At 42.4% G+C, this 14938-nt stretch overlaps 1 protein-coding gene across 1 annotated transcript in view; it reads left to right on the plus strand.

Annotated features, from left to right (window-relative positions):
- Positions 1-1873: 1873 nt before the first annotated feature.
- ASB11 (ankyrin repeat and SOCS box containing 11) overlaps positions 1874-14938 on the plus strand; it is a 34350-nt gene continuing 21285 nt past the window's right edge. The window contains 3 exon segments of the mRNA XM_060184049.1: positions 1874-1922; positions 2225-2296; positions 12449-12528. Coding sequence (XP_060040032.1) covers positions 1874-1922; positions 2225-2296; positions 12449-12528 — 201 coding nt within the window.

A 14938-nucleotide genomic window follows, 5' to 3' on the forward strand; every position in this document is an offset into this window, starting at 1 on the left:
AGTCTACAAACTGGGTTCTCCGTAATAGGAGCGCCAAGGACTAGAGGTTTTAAATAGACATCATATGATACCAATTGTAACTCCGTGAAATTTTGCAGTCCTGAGAACCTATACCGAGAGCAAGCCAAAATGGAGGACGTTCCTATCTTCTATGGCTTTAAAAACATTTTTATTACAATGTTCGCTACTTTTTTCTTTTTCAAGCTTTTAATTAAAGTATTTTTGGCTCTCCTAACCCATTTCTATATAGAAAATATAGAAAATATAGATATAAAATATAGAAATATATAAAAATATATAAATATATAAAATATAGAAAATATAGAAAATATTTCTATATAGAAATAGAAAAGAAGCGGCTAGGATAGCAGAAGAAATCTATGGTGGAATTTCAGGTAAAAATACATGAATTTGTTCCTGATACTAAAAAAAAAAAAAAAAAAAAATCCTGCTAGAAAATTTGTATAGGTATTTCTAAGAGACAGATTTTCTTTCCTTTTTAATTTTTTTGTCTATATTTACTTATTCCCTTTTGTTGCCCTTGTTTTATTGTTGTAGTTATTATTGTCATCATTGTTGGATAGGACAGAGAGGAATGGTAAGAGGAGGGGAAGACAGAGAGGGGGAGAGAAAGATAGTCACCTGCAGACCTGCTTCACCGCCTGTGAAGTGACTCCCCTGCAGGTAGGGAGCCGGGGGCTCGAACTGGGATCCTTAAGCCGATCCTTGAGCTTTGCGCCACGTGCGCTTAACCCGCTGCGCTACCGCCTGACTCCCAGATTTTCTTTATATTTCAATTTTGAATGAATAAACAATTGAAAGTAGCAAAGTATGTGGACTATACCAGCTTGTAAAAGATTTTCAGCTTTAATTTTTGCAAGTTACTATCTCTACTAGCAGTTACTATTTAAGAAGTAAATAGAATAGTGGCTTTCTAAGAGTATTTTGAGAAACTTCCAGTCTATTGGCCCAAGGAATTACCTGCCTTTGATGTTTTTAATCTAACTTTAATTATACATTGTAGCAAGACTTAAGTTTGCAGAGGAAATAGAATGACAGATGCATTTGATTTAAAGCAGTTATGTGGCATGCTGTATATATTTGGAGCTGCCACCTGTGATTCAAATTTAGTAGCCTTCACTAATGCCATGTAGGAACCGCACCACAGAAAGCACTATAAACACTGATTAATATAATATAAAATGCCTCCTTTTGAGTAAAATTCTTTAAAGTGTTGTGCTCTGAAAATCAATCTTCATTTCTTTCAAGAAACTATCTTAATTGTAATGGGATGCCACATGAAAAATCCGTGAATCAAATATCCTTCTCATGACTGGGATTTTTACTTAGTACAGGAGTGTTTCTTTGTAAACAGAGTTCAGATTTTCCCTATGTATTTTTGGTGCTCATAGGCGTTCCAGGATTGCATCACGCTTTATCTAGTATCCATTTCAGTTTGCATCCACGACTCTCTTTCAAAATAGATTTAATGTTGGGAGTCGGGCGGTGGCGCAGTGGGTTAAGCGCAGGTGGCGCAAAGCGCAGGGACCAGAGTAAGGATCCCGGTTCGAGCCCCCGGCTCCCCACCTGCAGGGGAGTCGCTTCACGGGCGGTGAAGCAGGTCTGCAGGTGTCTATCTTTCTCTCCCCTCTCTCTCTGTCTTCCCCTCCTCTCTCCATTTCTCTCTGTCCTATCCAACAACAAAGCAACGTCAACAATGGCAATAATAACCGCAACGAGGCTGCAACAACTAGGGCAACAAAAAAAAATAGATTTAATGCTGTGTGATTGTAATACACTAAACAACGCTGCAGACGCTAGACAGCAACAGTATTATCCAAATTAACAAGCCCTCCAAAGGCGAAGCATCAGAATGCTTCAGTTAACTGGGGGGAATGCGGACAACCTTGAAATCTCAGCAAGTGGGAGTCGGGCTGTAGTGCAGCGGGTTAAGCGCAGGTGGCACAAAGCACAAGGACCGGCATAAGGATCCCGGTTCGAACCCCGGCTCCCCACCTGCAGGGGAGTCGCTTCACAGGTGGTGAAGCAGGTCTGCAGGTGTCTGCCTTTCTCTCCTCCTCTCTGTCTTCCCCTCCTCTCTCCATTTCTCTCTGTCCTATCCAACAACGACAACAACAATAATAACTACAACAATAAAACAATAAGGGCAACAAAAGGGAATAAAATAAAATAAATATTAAAAAAAAAAAAAAAGAAATCTCAGCAAGTGTCAGAAGACCTGGACAGTGGAAGGAGATTTCTTTTGGAGATGACATTTGTCACACGTTCCAGGGAGGTATGTCACTTAGGCTGCTTTGTCTTTAGTTTCAAGATAAGTATGAGCTGAAAAGGTCTTTTTTAGTTTCTGTGAATCCGTGTAGAAGCTTTCTAAAGGTTTCAGTAATGCAGTTCTGATGTTTTCATAGATGCATGACCCTCCTGGTTTAAATATGGTAATAGCTAACAAAGTCTTGGTAAGAGTGCTTTAAAAATGCTTTCTCTCAGAGACTGGGCAGTGGTGCACCCACTGGAGTGCCTATCTTACCATGTGCAAAGACATGGGTTCAAGCCCCCGCTTCCCACCTGCACGGGGGAAACTTCATGAGTGCTGAAACAGATCTGCAGGTATCTCTGTCACTGTCCCTCTCTTTTCTCTCTGTCCTATCAAATTAAAAAGATAGACAAAGAAAAGGGGGGGGAAGAAGGATGGAAATAGCAACCTGGAGCAGTGGATTTGGAGCACTGGTGCAGAGCCCCAGCAATAACCCTACTGGGGAAAATGTTTTCTCTCTCCTGGCACTTGTAATAATTATTTCTGTCTTTGTGGGCCTTAAGTATTCTCTTGAAAAATAGAATAGTAAAAAAAAAAAAAAAAAAAAAAACCATGCAATAGTGGTCTGAATTCAAATCTGGAGCCATAAAACAAATCTGTAAAATAGAGCTTATTTACTTGAGCTCAAATGTCTATTTGTTCAAATTCTTAGAATAATTGAATTTGTAAATACCAATACTACAGTGTTAAGAATTGTATTTTTTCAGTTACTACCAAAAGGTGGAGAAGAATGGTGCATGTTAATTTCTGAGTTTGATTTCCTTTCTGTGTGGTTGTGTGGATGAGGAAGTGCAGGTACACCCATGCACATTTATAATAGAGTATTTCCCAGTGTTGGTAAGTAAGGCTTTCTGTAATAATGTAGGTAGTCACATGCCAATAGCAGTGACTTTTACATGATTCTGACTGCAGCTTTTTCTTTTGCCACTGTTAACAGATACTATATACTTAAAGCTAGCTATGTGAAAAATTAAGAATGCATGTTGGGAAGACATAATTCTGGGGATATAGGTGACATTTAATTATTAAGTTAGCTAACTGACTTACTGAAGACTCCACTGAAGGTTAGACTTCTTGATTTCAATATCATGTTGTGTTCCTGTAAATTCTCGATGCTGTCAGAAGCAAGAGAAAGGTAATCTGAAACTTATCCAGGAAACTTAGCTTGTCATAGGTCACAAGCATATATATATATAATTTTTTTTCATTCTATTTCTCCCTCTCTTGTTCTCTCTTGGAAGTTGTACCTAGCACTATATTAAATATCATTAAATATCATCTTTAAGCTATAAAATCTTTTTTTATCCTGGAATTTCATATTCTATAATACATCATTGAATATGTCTTTCTGGTTCAAACCATTCCATTTGTAGATGGGTGACTCATCAGATTTGAGTTAAGCTATGACTGTTAGTAGTTTTGATCTTTTGGGCTTTGAGTATTTCCGTGTTTGAAGTATTTGATAATTGGACTAGATGTTATATCTAGGTCACTAGCTAGATCACAGGGCTCTATCTGCCACCCATAGATATTTCTGTAGGCAGTTGCTTTGCAAAGACAGACTACATGATTTCTCGACTGTTGCTAATTTCATGGGCAGAATTGAAGCTATATTTATATGGTGACTTGATGATTAAATTTGAATAAAAATACTTGTTGGTCCCGGTTTGAGCCCCTGGCTCCCCACCTGCAGGGGAGTCACTTCACAGGCGGTGAAGCAGGTCTGCAGGTGTTTATCTTTCTCTCCCCCTCTCTGTTTTCCCCTCCTCTCCCCCTCTCTGTCTTCCCCTCCTCTCTCCATTTCTCTCTGTCCTATCTAACAACGACAACACCAATAACAACAATTAATAACTACAACAATAAAAAAATAACAAGGGTAACAAAAGGGAAAATAAATAAATATAATTTTTTTTTTTAAATATACCTGTTGGGAGTTGGGCGGTAGCACAGTGGGTTAAGCGCACATGGCTCGAAGCGCAAGGACCGGCTTAAGGATCCCGGTTCGAGTCCCCAGGTCCCCCACCTGCAGGGGCGTCACTTCACAAGGGGTGAAGTAGGTCTGCAGGTGTCTATCTTTCTCTCCCCCTGACTTCCCCTCCTCTCTCCATTTGTCTCTGTCCTATCCACCAACAATGACATCAATAACAACAACAATAAAACAAGGGCAACAAAAGGGAATAAATATTAATATATATTAATAATGTATATATTATTATATATATTAATGTATATATTAATATATATTAATAATATATATATAATGTTTTAAAAGTCTTTTAAAAAAGAAAAACCTGTTAAGGATCTGTTATCCACAACCCTTTAGAGTGTTGCTTTGGCGCTCAGGAGTTAGGGGCTGTTAGAAAGCATGCATTGTGGGGAATCAGGTGGTAGCACATCGGGTTAAGCGCAGGGACCAGCGAAAGGAACCCGGTTCGAGCACCCAGCTCCCCACCTGCAGGGGAGTCGCTTCACAGGCAGTGAAGCAGGTCTGCAGGTGTCTATCTTTCCCCCTCTCTGTTTTCCCCTCCTCTCTCCATTTCTCTCTGTCCTATCCAACAACGACGACATCAATAACAACAGTAATAACTACAACAATAAAACAACAAGGGCAACAAGAGGGAATAAATAAATAATTTTAAAAATTAAATAAATAAATAAGGAAACATGCAGTGTGTAGCCGGCATCACTCCACGCCCCTAGCAGGGTCACTGGAGCTGCCTCCCGTAATCAAGCTTTCTGATATTTCTGCGGTAACTATACAGACACACTACATGAAAGGAAAGTCAAAGCAAGACTTCACTTCACATCGGAGTCCTGACAAAGTTTTTGCTGCCTAAGATTTTGTATCAAACTGGCGGGGGGGGGGGGTTCAGATTTGGAGGGGGTTACAATTGCAGATAAGAGACTGTGGACCAGTTGTATCAGAAAGATGAGTTCTACTCTTAAGTGTTACACTTAAATTCAGTTACAGTCTTTGTCGTTTTAAATTCCAAGACCTGGCTTGGGCTTGACAACCACTCCTCTGCCTGTCTCATGCTCTTAACTCCTTTTCCCATCCATTCCATTCCAGCCAGATTTCCCTGCCGTTCTTAGCAATCCTCCGCCTAGCCTTTTACGTTTGTTCAGTCTCACCTTGGTGGTCCACCCATCCCCTTGAGTGCTTCTCTGTGCTGGCTTTCTCAGTTGCCCACCAGGCTTCTGTCACCCTTAGCTCAGCTCACTTGCTTCTACGATATTCAAAGGAGCCTTTTTTTAAAAAAAGACTTTTAATTTTTTCTTTATTCTCTTTTGTTGCCCTTGTTTTACTGTTGTAGTTATTATTGTTGTTGTTGGGTAGGACAGAGAGAAATGGAGAGAGGAGGGGAAGACAGAGAGGAGGAGAGAAAGACACCTGCAGACCTGCTTCACCACTTGTGAAGTGGCCCCCCCCTGCAGGAGGGGAGCCCGGGGCTCGAACCGGGATCCTTAGGTCGGTTCTTGGTGCTTTGCGCCACCTGCGCTTAACCCGCTGCGCTACCGCCGGACTCCCCCAAAGGAGCCTTCTAATATTTCCCCAGAGCTATTACTTCACAGCGTTTCAACTCCTGATCAGAACTGAGTATTTTTTGACATCCGCATGATTTTACTATTCCCGCAGACTTTTCTTTTCAATACCAGCTAAATTGGGAGAGACAGAAGAGAAGTATCACAGCATCGTTCCATGGCTTGTGAAACTTTCCCTAAGCTTGGTGCTCCCATATGGGGATCAGATGCTCATATCTTCAGGAATTAAAAATTTAATTTAAAAAAGACCTGCATGTGGTCCAGGAGGTGGCGCAGTGATAAAGGCTTTGGACTCTCAAGCATGAGGTCCTGAGTCCGAGCCCCAGCAGCACATGTGCCAGAGTGATGTCTGGTTCTTTCTCTCTCCTCCTATCTTCCTCATTAATAAATAAATAAAAATTTTTTTTCCTCCAGGGTTATTGCTGGGCTCGGTGCCTGCACCATGAATCCACTGCTCCTGGAGGGCATTTTGCCCCCCTTTTGCTGCCCTTGTTGTAGCCTCCTTGTGGCTATTATTATTGCCATTGTTGACACTATTCGTTGTTGGATAGGACAGAGAGAAATGGAGAGAGGAGGGGAAGACAGAGAGGGGGAGAGAAAGATGGACACCTGCAGACCCGCTTCACCGCCTGTGAAGTGACTCCCCTGCAGGTGGGGAGCCGGGGGCTCGAACCGGGATCCTTACGCCGGTCCCTGCGCTTTGCGCCACATGCGCTTAACCCACTGCGCCACCGCCTGACCCCCTATAAATTTTTTTTTAAAAAAAGACCTTCATGCCTGCGGCTCTGAAGCCCCAAGTGCAAGCCCCATCACTACCATAAGCCAGAGCTGACTAGGGCTGTGTTCTCTCTCTCCCTCATCCTTTCTTTTTCTGTGTCTCATTAAAATAAATACAATATTCTAAATGTAATAAAAAATGTAAGTTATACTTCCCCACAACTACCTTAATTGTCCTGAGGATATTGTTAATTCTGCTAGGCTTTAGCCTAAATTTTGCTTCCAAATTGGAAGTCCTTTTGAATTTCCTTTTCTTTGATAAGTGCTACAGAAGATATTGTTTCATATGATTTCAGAATGTAAATGAAGAGAATAAAAATTGTTCCAGGCATACTAGAGATTATAACCAGTTAATTGGGTTAAAAAAAAAGCAACCAGTCATTTCAAATGCTTTCAGAATTCAGAAGGAAAAAGTTACAATAAACTAATAATTTATTATCTTAAATACTTGGAACTCAGATAACTGTATTTCATTGGAATCACTTTTCTTACTGAAATCGATAGTTTTCAATGTTGTCATGAAACTGTTAGTCTGGGAGTCTGAGGCCTAGAGATAGAAGTCACATTCTGAGAAAAGTCAAAAACGGGGTGAAAAAGTCCTCAGACATTTCCTGGACACTTCATCAGGAGCAAGGCAACATATTTGTGGAGTAAACTATCTTTATAATGCTTGCAACCCTGTGACACAGGCAGCTTGCCAAATAACTAAAAATAGACTGTCTTCGAAGAGAATGATTGATTCCTGCTTAAGCTTTCTTTTATTGGGAAAGCTTAGTTACATATTTCCTGAAAAGAATGGAAAAACTCCCTAGCTGCCAAATAACTATGACCCTTAATTTCTCACAATTAGCAACAATTTGCAAAACAAGAATGATAAGAATGAGAGTGGAATTAGAAAACAAGAGAGCCCTTCTTGGTGGAGTCTTCAGAAAAGGGTTTTGTGTAAAAAAAAAAAAAAAAATCAAGTTCCTTTGAAACAAGTGGTTCACGGTGTAACTGGAAAAGTTACCTTTTAAAAGATTGATTTATTTATCAGAGAGGAAGAGAACCAGAGCACATATGTCTGAAACTGCACTTGGAACCTTATATCTGATGGTCCAATGCCTTGTCCACTTTGCCACCACTAGGCTGCTAAAAGTCGCTTCTTTAACAGTAGCTTTGCCTGCATATGGGAAACAAAAATGATCTCTACATTTAAGGTGATGTAACTGAATTCACACTATTTTTTAGAGGTAAGGTGGATCTAGCAAAACATCCCAGATAAATCACTTCAAAGATGGGCCAAATTTAAAACCCAGTTATTTTCAAAACCAGAACAGGGTGTGTTCTGAAGTCTCAGAAACTTAAGATTTCAGTATTTTCAGCCACTTACTAGAAACAAGATTTCTTCATGTGGGGCAGAGAGGTTGTCATGCATTTTTGGGTTCTGGTTCATGAAGCAAGCTCTTCCCTCCTGTCTTGAAAGTCAAAAGATGGGGCTCCAAAGAAAAGGCCAATTTAGATAAGGGATGCCTGAAAGGAGGGGAGCCTGACACTTCATTCTTGAAAATCGGCTGAGACAACTCCAAGAACTACTCAGATAGAGAAAGTGGGGGTGCGTGTTGAAGGCGAGTCCCAGGACAACCACCTCTTGGTGGAACAAAAGATGGTGCCAGAGGCTTGCTTGCACTCCTAGGGGTTTGAAGCTGGGCTTGGGCAGGCGCATCAGGAATCTGCCCTAATGGGGTCTGGGAGGGCACTGGGACAGGGGGCTACATCCCCATGCATAAGAATGGCACCTTTGAGCTCAGGTGGGAAAGGCAAGCCTGCAGTCAGAGTGGGGGAAGCCATGAAGCTACTTGGGGAGTCAAGACACTGTCCTTGCTTTGCCCCACCTCAGAGGCCGCCATGGAGTTGGCACCTAGGAGGGAGAACCAGGAGGACATGTGTAGAACTTGCTGATCTGCCTCCAGCTGTGTGGACATCTGTGTCCTGCTCTGAGAATGGAGAAGGAGTGAAGATGAGCTTAAAGTAGACCACTAGTCTACCTTAAGAGTAGACTTCGGAGTCTCCACGTCAAAGGACATGTTGTAAGGCTAAGAGCACAGATCCTAAGCAGAGAGGTAGAGGCGCTTTCACAAAGCCAGTACCATCAGGGCCCAGCTCCGGAGAGCATGCAACTGCATTCTCAACGAGGCCCCTGCCAAGCTATATTCCAGGCAACCCTTCCTTGCCTTTCCTTGGGGTGCTGCGGACTCCTGGCATCCTGGCTGTATTTCACCCCACCTTTTTTACTTCCTGGAACTGGGTCACACAGTAGTCTAGGTGCTTTTGTGTCTGGCTTCCTTTCCGTGCAGGTTGTGAGATCTACCCAGGTTATGGTGATAGAGTGGGCTTTATGGGAATGATGAGTGACAGGAAGTGACCAGCAATAGGATGAAGGTGAGGTTCCAGTGTCTTCTTCCAAGAAGAAAACACTACAGTCCACTTGGAGGTGAACTTCGGCTAGAGTACTGGGAGATAGCTCACGCACTGGCCCCATGTGGGAGTACCACAGCATGAGGGGAGCATTGTGGATATTGGAGCGTGAGGTGACCCTCCTTTTCTTTGTCTAAAGACTGTCCCTTGCAAACCTCAGAGCCATACATGTAGAGCATGTACTTCATAATGAGCAAGCTGGAGACACAAAGAAAACCAAGCCTACTAGTTGGGAATTGTATGCTTACATTCTCACACCTGACTTATGCAAATCACAGACTTCCAAAGAGGCTTACAGATATCCCACTCTGACTGACTCAACGTCTGACTGACTCAGGAGCAAGTGGAGACACAAATAGAGAACATGTGTTTTCATGTTTAAAATGCATTTTTCCTTAATTCTGAAAGCATTGTACTGTCATATCAGGAGAAATACTGTGAAATCCCCTCCCTTTTTATGTGGGAGGCAATTTTAAAGAAACAGAAAAGTTACCAGAGCAGAACGAAGAATCCCCATTTCTCTTCTCTCCCAGATCCCACTTCATATCTCCACAGCATCCATCCAGGAACACACTTGCCTTTGGACACTCTGTCTTGTCTCATCTGCTTTCTTCAGTCTGGACCACTGCCTCAGTCCTTTATTTCGTAGGTTGTTTGTTTTGTAGACTGCTCCTTATTTGAAGTCGGTGCTCAGTGTTCTCATGATTAGATTTGGGTCATATGTTCGGAGAGCACTATCCCAGAGCGGTGTTGTTTTTCATCACACGCCAGTGGAAGAGTACAAGATGTTTATCAAGTTCCATCCAAAGGGCACTATGTCCTTGCAGCTCGCTTCCCTCCCTTCTGGTGTTAGGTAGCCTGCCCCCCCCCCCCATTAGGCCAGGAGGTTTGCGCTACAGTTACAGATAACTGGTGTTTGTTTTGTGGGGAGGTGATTTGAGGCAAAATTCTGTAATACCTGCTATTTCATCTATATTTCTAAGTTGGGTCTACTATGAGGAAGAGCTTTCTCTTCTCCCTGTTGATAATATTGAGTGTTTTTTGTGATTACAGTTTTGTCTGATTGGGGATGATCTCTTCCTATCATTACTTCTTTTTAAAAAATATTTTATTTATTGGGTACAGACAGAGAAATTGGATAGAGAGAGAGAGGTAAGAGAGATCAGAGAGAAAGAGGGAAAGAAAGACAAGAGCTGCACAGCTTTACCATTCGTAAAGCTTCTCCCCCGCAGGTGAGAACAGACACTTGAACCCGGGTCTTTCCACATGGCAATGTGTGCGGTCAACCAGGTGCACCACCATCTAGATGGTCCCTCATTGTTGCTTTTGAGGCTCACATTGCCCAAGCCATTTTCTGTGTCTTTTGGACATTCCCTATCATTTTCTTACTTCTTGGTAAGGTGTTTGAGAACCTTCTTACATTTTTCCTGGCCCAGCCTCCCTGGAGTCAACCATCTCTCCAAGGATTTCTGGTTTAGATTTTCCCAGTACAAGGTGCTACACCCACACCCACGCACACGCACACGCACATGCACACACACACATATATATATTTTGTTAAATTACTCCAATTTCACTCCAACACTGTAGCTCTCATTTTTGCTTTCTCTTTCTCATAACCCAAAGGCTCAGAGAAATAAAAATAAAAAGAAATCAGCTTTCAAAAAAAGCAGATTGGGGGTCGGGCGGTGGCGCAGTGGGTTAAGCGCACGTGGCGCAAAGCGCAGGGACCGGCGTAAGGATCCCGGTTCGAGCCCCCGGCTCCCCACCTGCAGGGGGGTCGCTTCACAGGTGGTGAAGCAGGTCTGCAGGTGTCTGTCTTTCTCTCCCCCTCTCTCTGTCTTTCCCTCCTCTCTCCATTTCTCTCTGTCCTATCCAACAACAAAGCAACGTCAACAATGGCAATAATAATAACTGCAACGAGGCTGCAACAACTAGGGCAACAAAAAGGGGGAAAAAAAGCAGATTAATAGAAATGTGTATGGCCCTGGCTCCCATCTATTAGAAGACTTCATTCCTTGAGATCTGGAGCTATTTCAGGCTGATATAATTTCACCTTTGCTGTACTTACTTTTACTGGGGTCGCAGGTCCAGGAAAGCCTGAATTCTTAGCAGCATCAGGTTCACCAGGAGAAGGTGGATAAAATGGACCTTTTGTGTTAAACCCAAATTATTTGTGTGCCTCAGTATATGAAGAGCACAGCTACGATTTGAAGAATGCCCACGTTTTCTTCCCAAATGATCACCCCATTGCACGCTTAGTATAGGGTCGCTTCTCAAGTATTCATTTTAACTGGCCAGCCTGGTTTACTGGCAAGCAGTTAGTTGTCCAATAAAGTGTGTGTACGCGTGCTTCTTAATAGTACTGCTCTGCCATGTGTATTTGTTAATGAAATTGCCTAAGTCCCTAAAATTAGGGGTGTGTTTTTATTGCCTCACATAGAAACCAAATAGTGGATGACTGCCTTCCATTTTACAGGACAGGACGCTGAGTTTCAAGTACGTTTAGTGACTTGTCTGTCTTGGCAGCGAATGTGGTGAAAGAGGACTTGAGTTCAGGCCTTGAGGCTGCATGCTTGGCCAGCCACCTCACCCAAACTGCTCACAGAAAAATTTCTCAGAAGATTAAGTCACCTGAGAAATGACCTTCTGTGGGGTTGGGTAATGGCACACCTGGTTGAGTGCACACATTACAGGGTGCAAGGCCCCAGTTCAAGCCCCCAGTCCCCACCTGTAGGGGGAGAAGCTTTCACGAGTGGTTACGCAGAACTGCAGGTGTTTTTTTCCTCTCTCTCCCCCTGCCCTTTCAGTTTCTCTCAGTCTCTACCCAAATTAAATAAATAAATATTAAGTAAAAGGAAAATGACCTTCTGCATCATATAGTTAGGTTTCATTACCAACATGAAATGGACAATTACCTAAGGCATGTGGAACAAAAACCATCATTTCCCCCACCCATTTGAGCCTCCTCATGGTGTGAGGATGCTAAGTCTTGAGGGCCAAGGTGAGGGCGAGAGGCAGGGCCGGGGCTGCCATGGGAAAGCTCCTGGCCCCACGTGTCCTTCACCCCACTTTTGTCTCAGGTTGCCAGATGCGAGCACGAGGCAGCGTTTGCTTGAACTAAACCTGTTGCTTATTCAAACTGTGCCCCAATCTGAGAAATTTCTAATGCTTCCTCTCTGCACACACCATCAAACCAATACTGTATCCTCAGAGCCTTGTCACCCTAGAAGTGACCCCCACCCCACGTCCAGCCTCCTCTCATGGTGGGTGGGTGCAGCATGAGCGGGCTGAGGAAGAGGATGGCAGAGCTTGACTCAAGCTCAATTTCTCTTTCAGATTGCTGGACCGATCGATCCCCACTTCATGAAGCTGCAGCCCAGGGATGCTTACTGGCCCTTAAAACTTGAATCGAGCAAGTAAGTAGACTAAAGTTTCGTTTCTCTATGCTTCTGCTGTCCCCATCATTCTTTGTCAGCTGGGGCTGTGGCAGAGGTCCTAATCAACCCGTTGAGCTTCTGATGGCCTACCTAGGCATGGTGTATGTCTCCTCTCCCAATTCATCATTCCCCCTCCCTCGCCTTTCTGGGAGAGCTGTCTGCTTTCTTTTTGAGTCTGTATGGTACAGAGGAGGTGAACCATGTCCTTTTTCCAGATCCCACCTGCCACAGCTTCTGGTGTCCTTGCTATTTTTAATTTCAACTGGGCATATTGTGTGTGTGTATGTGTGTGTGTGTGTGTGTGTGTGTGTGTGTGTGTGTGCGCGTGTGTGTGTATGCCAGGAACAGTGGATTCATGGTGCTGGCACCAAGCCCCAGTGATAACACAGGAAGAAAAAAAAAAAAAAAAGAAGCAGAAGCAGGAAGAGAAGGAGAAGCAGAGGCAAAAAGAAAAACCATCTGACACAAATGATCACATGACCTTCGCTTCTGATTTTTATTGCTTGCTGAATTTTTTTTTAATTTCTTTATTGGGAAATTAATGTTTTACATTCAACAGTAAATACAATAGTTTGTACATGCATAACATTCCCCAGTTTTCCATATAACAACACAACCCCCACTAGGTCCTCTGTCATCCTTCTTGGACCTGTATTCCTCCCCCCACCCCAGTGTCTTTTACTTTGGTGCAATACACCAATTCCAGTTGAGGTTCTACTTGTGTTTTGTCTTCTGATCTTGTTTTTCAGCTTCTTCCTGAGAGTGATCAACCCATATTCATTCTTCTGTTTCTGACTTATTTCACTTAACATGATTTTTTCAAAGTCCGTCCATGATCGGCTGAAAACAGTGAAGTCACCATTTTTAATAGCAGAGTAGTATTCCATTGTGTATATATACCACAACTTGCTCAGCCACTCATCTGTTGTTGGACACCTGGGGTGCTTCCAGGTTTTGGCTATTACAAATTGTGCTGCTAAGTAGTGTACTGTTAAGCTTCCACATTTTGGGACTATTATTAATCTTTTGTTGATTGTTAAGTGTTAGTTTAATTCCACTGTGGCCTGAGAAGATGCTTGGGATGATTTCAGTGCTCTTGAATTTGCTGATGCTGTCTTTATGACCTAACATATGGTCTATCCTTGAGAATGACCCATGTGGACTTGAGTAGAATGTGTATTCCAGTTTCTTGGGATGGATGACTCTGAAAATGTCCAAAAGTTCTAGTTTATCTATCTCCTCATTTAGCTCCCTCATGTGTTTATTGATCTTCTGCCTGGATGATCTGTCAAGTTGTGAGAGTCGGATGTTGAAGTCCCCTACTATGACTGTGTTGATATATTACTGTAGCTCTTTCAGTAGATGTTTGATGTATTTGGATGGCTTCTCATTGGGTGCATAGATGTTAATAATTGTTAAGTCCTCTTGATTGACTGATCCTCTGAGCATTAAGTAATGTCCATCCCTATCTCTTTAAATTTTATTGATTTTAAAGTCTATCATGTCAGATATGAGAATAGCTGTCCCTGTCCTTTTTTGTGGGCCATTGGCCTGTATGATAGTTTTCCATCCTTTCACTTTGAGTCTGTGTTGATCTTATTGAGTTAGGTGGGTTTCCTGTAGACAGCATATTGTTGGGTTGTGTTTTCTGATCCATCTTCCTACTCTGTGCCTTTTAATAGGTGCATTCAGGCCATTGACATTTATTGATATCAAAGATTGAAGATATTTTAACGCCATTCTTGTAGATTTTTAGAGTGTTCTGAAAGATGGCATATTTTTGGTGGTCTGACTGTTTAAAGGAGAACTTTCAGAACTTCTTTCAGGGCAAGCTTGGTGATAGTTGATTCTTTCAACTGTTGCTTGTCTGAGAAGGTTTTGATGCCTCCATCTAGTCTGAATGACAGTCTAGCAGAATGAATATGGGATTATTTCACTCACAGGCAGAGGTTGAAAAACAAGATCAGAAGAGAAAACACTCAGCAGAACTTGGACTGGAGTTGGTGTGTTGCACCAAAGTAAAAGACTCTGGGGTGGGTGGGGGGAGAGTTCAGGTCCTGGAACAGGATGGCAGAGGACCTACTGGGGGTTGTATTGTTATGTTTAAAACTGAGAAATGGTATGCATGTACAAGCTATTGTATTTACTGTCAACTATAAAGCCTTAATCTCCCAGTAAATAAATAAATAAATAATAATGGTGATTTCACCTTCTTCACCTCATCTTGAATGGAGAAGCCCACAAGAGAACTTATGATGATGTTCCTGATGGAAGTGACCAGTGACGGAGGGCTTGCTGATTTTTAAGCACTAAAAGTTGGATTTTATTCATTCATTCCTTTTTATTTATTAATCATCACTAGAATACTGCTTAGCTCTGTTTTATGGTG

This window comes from Erinaceus europaeus, unplaced genomic scaffold (assembly GCF_950295315.1).
Source record: "Erinaceus europaeus unplaced genomic scaffold, mEriEur2.1 scaffold_816, whole genome shotgun sequence".
NCBI lineage: Eukaryota > Metazoa > Chordata > Mammalia > Eulipotyphla > Erinaceidae > Erinaceus > Erinaceus europaeus.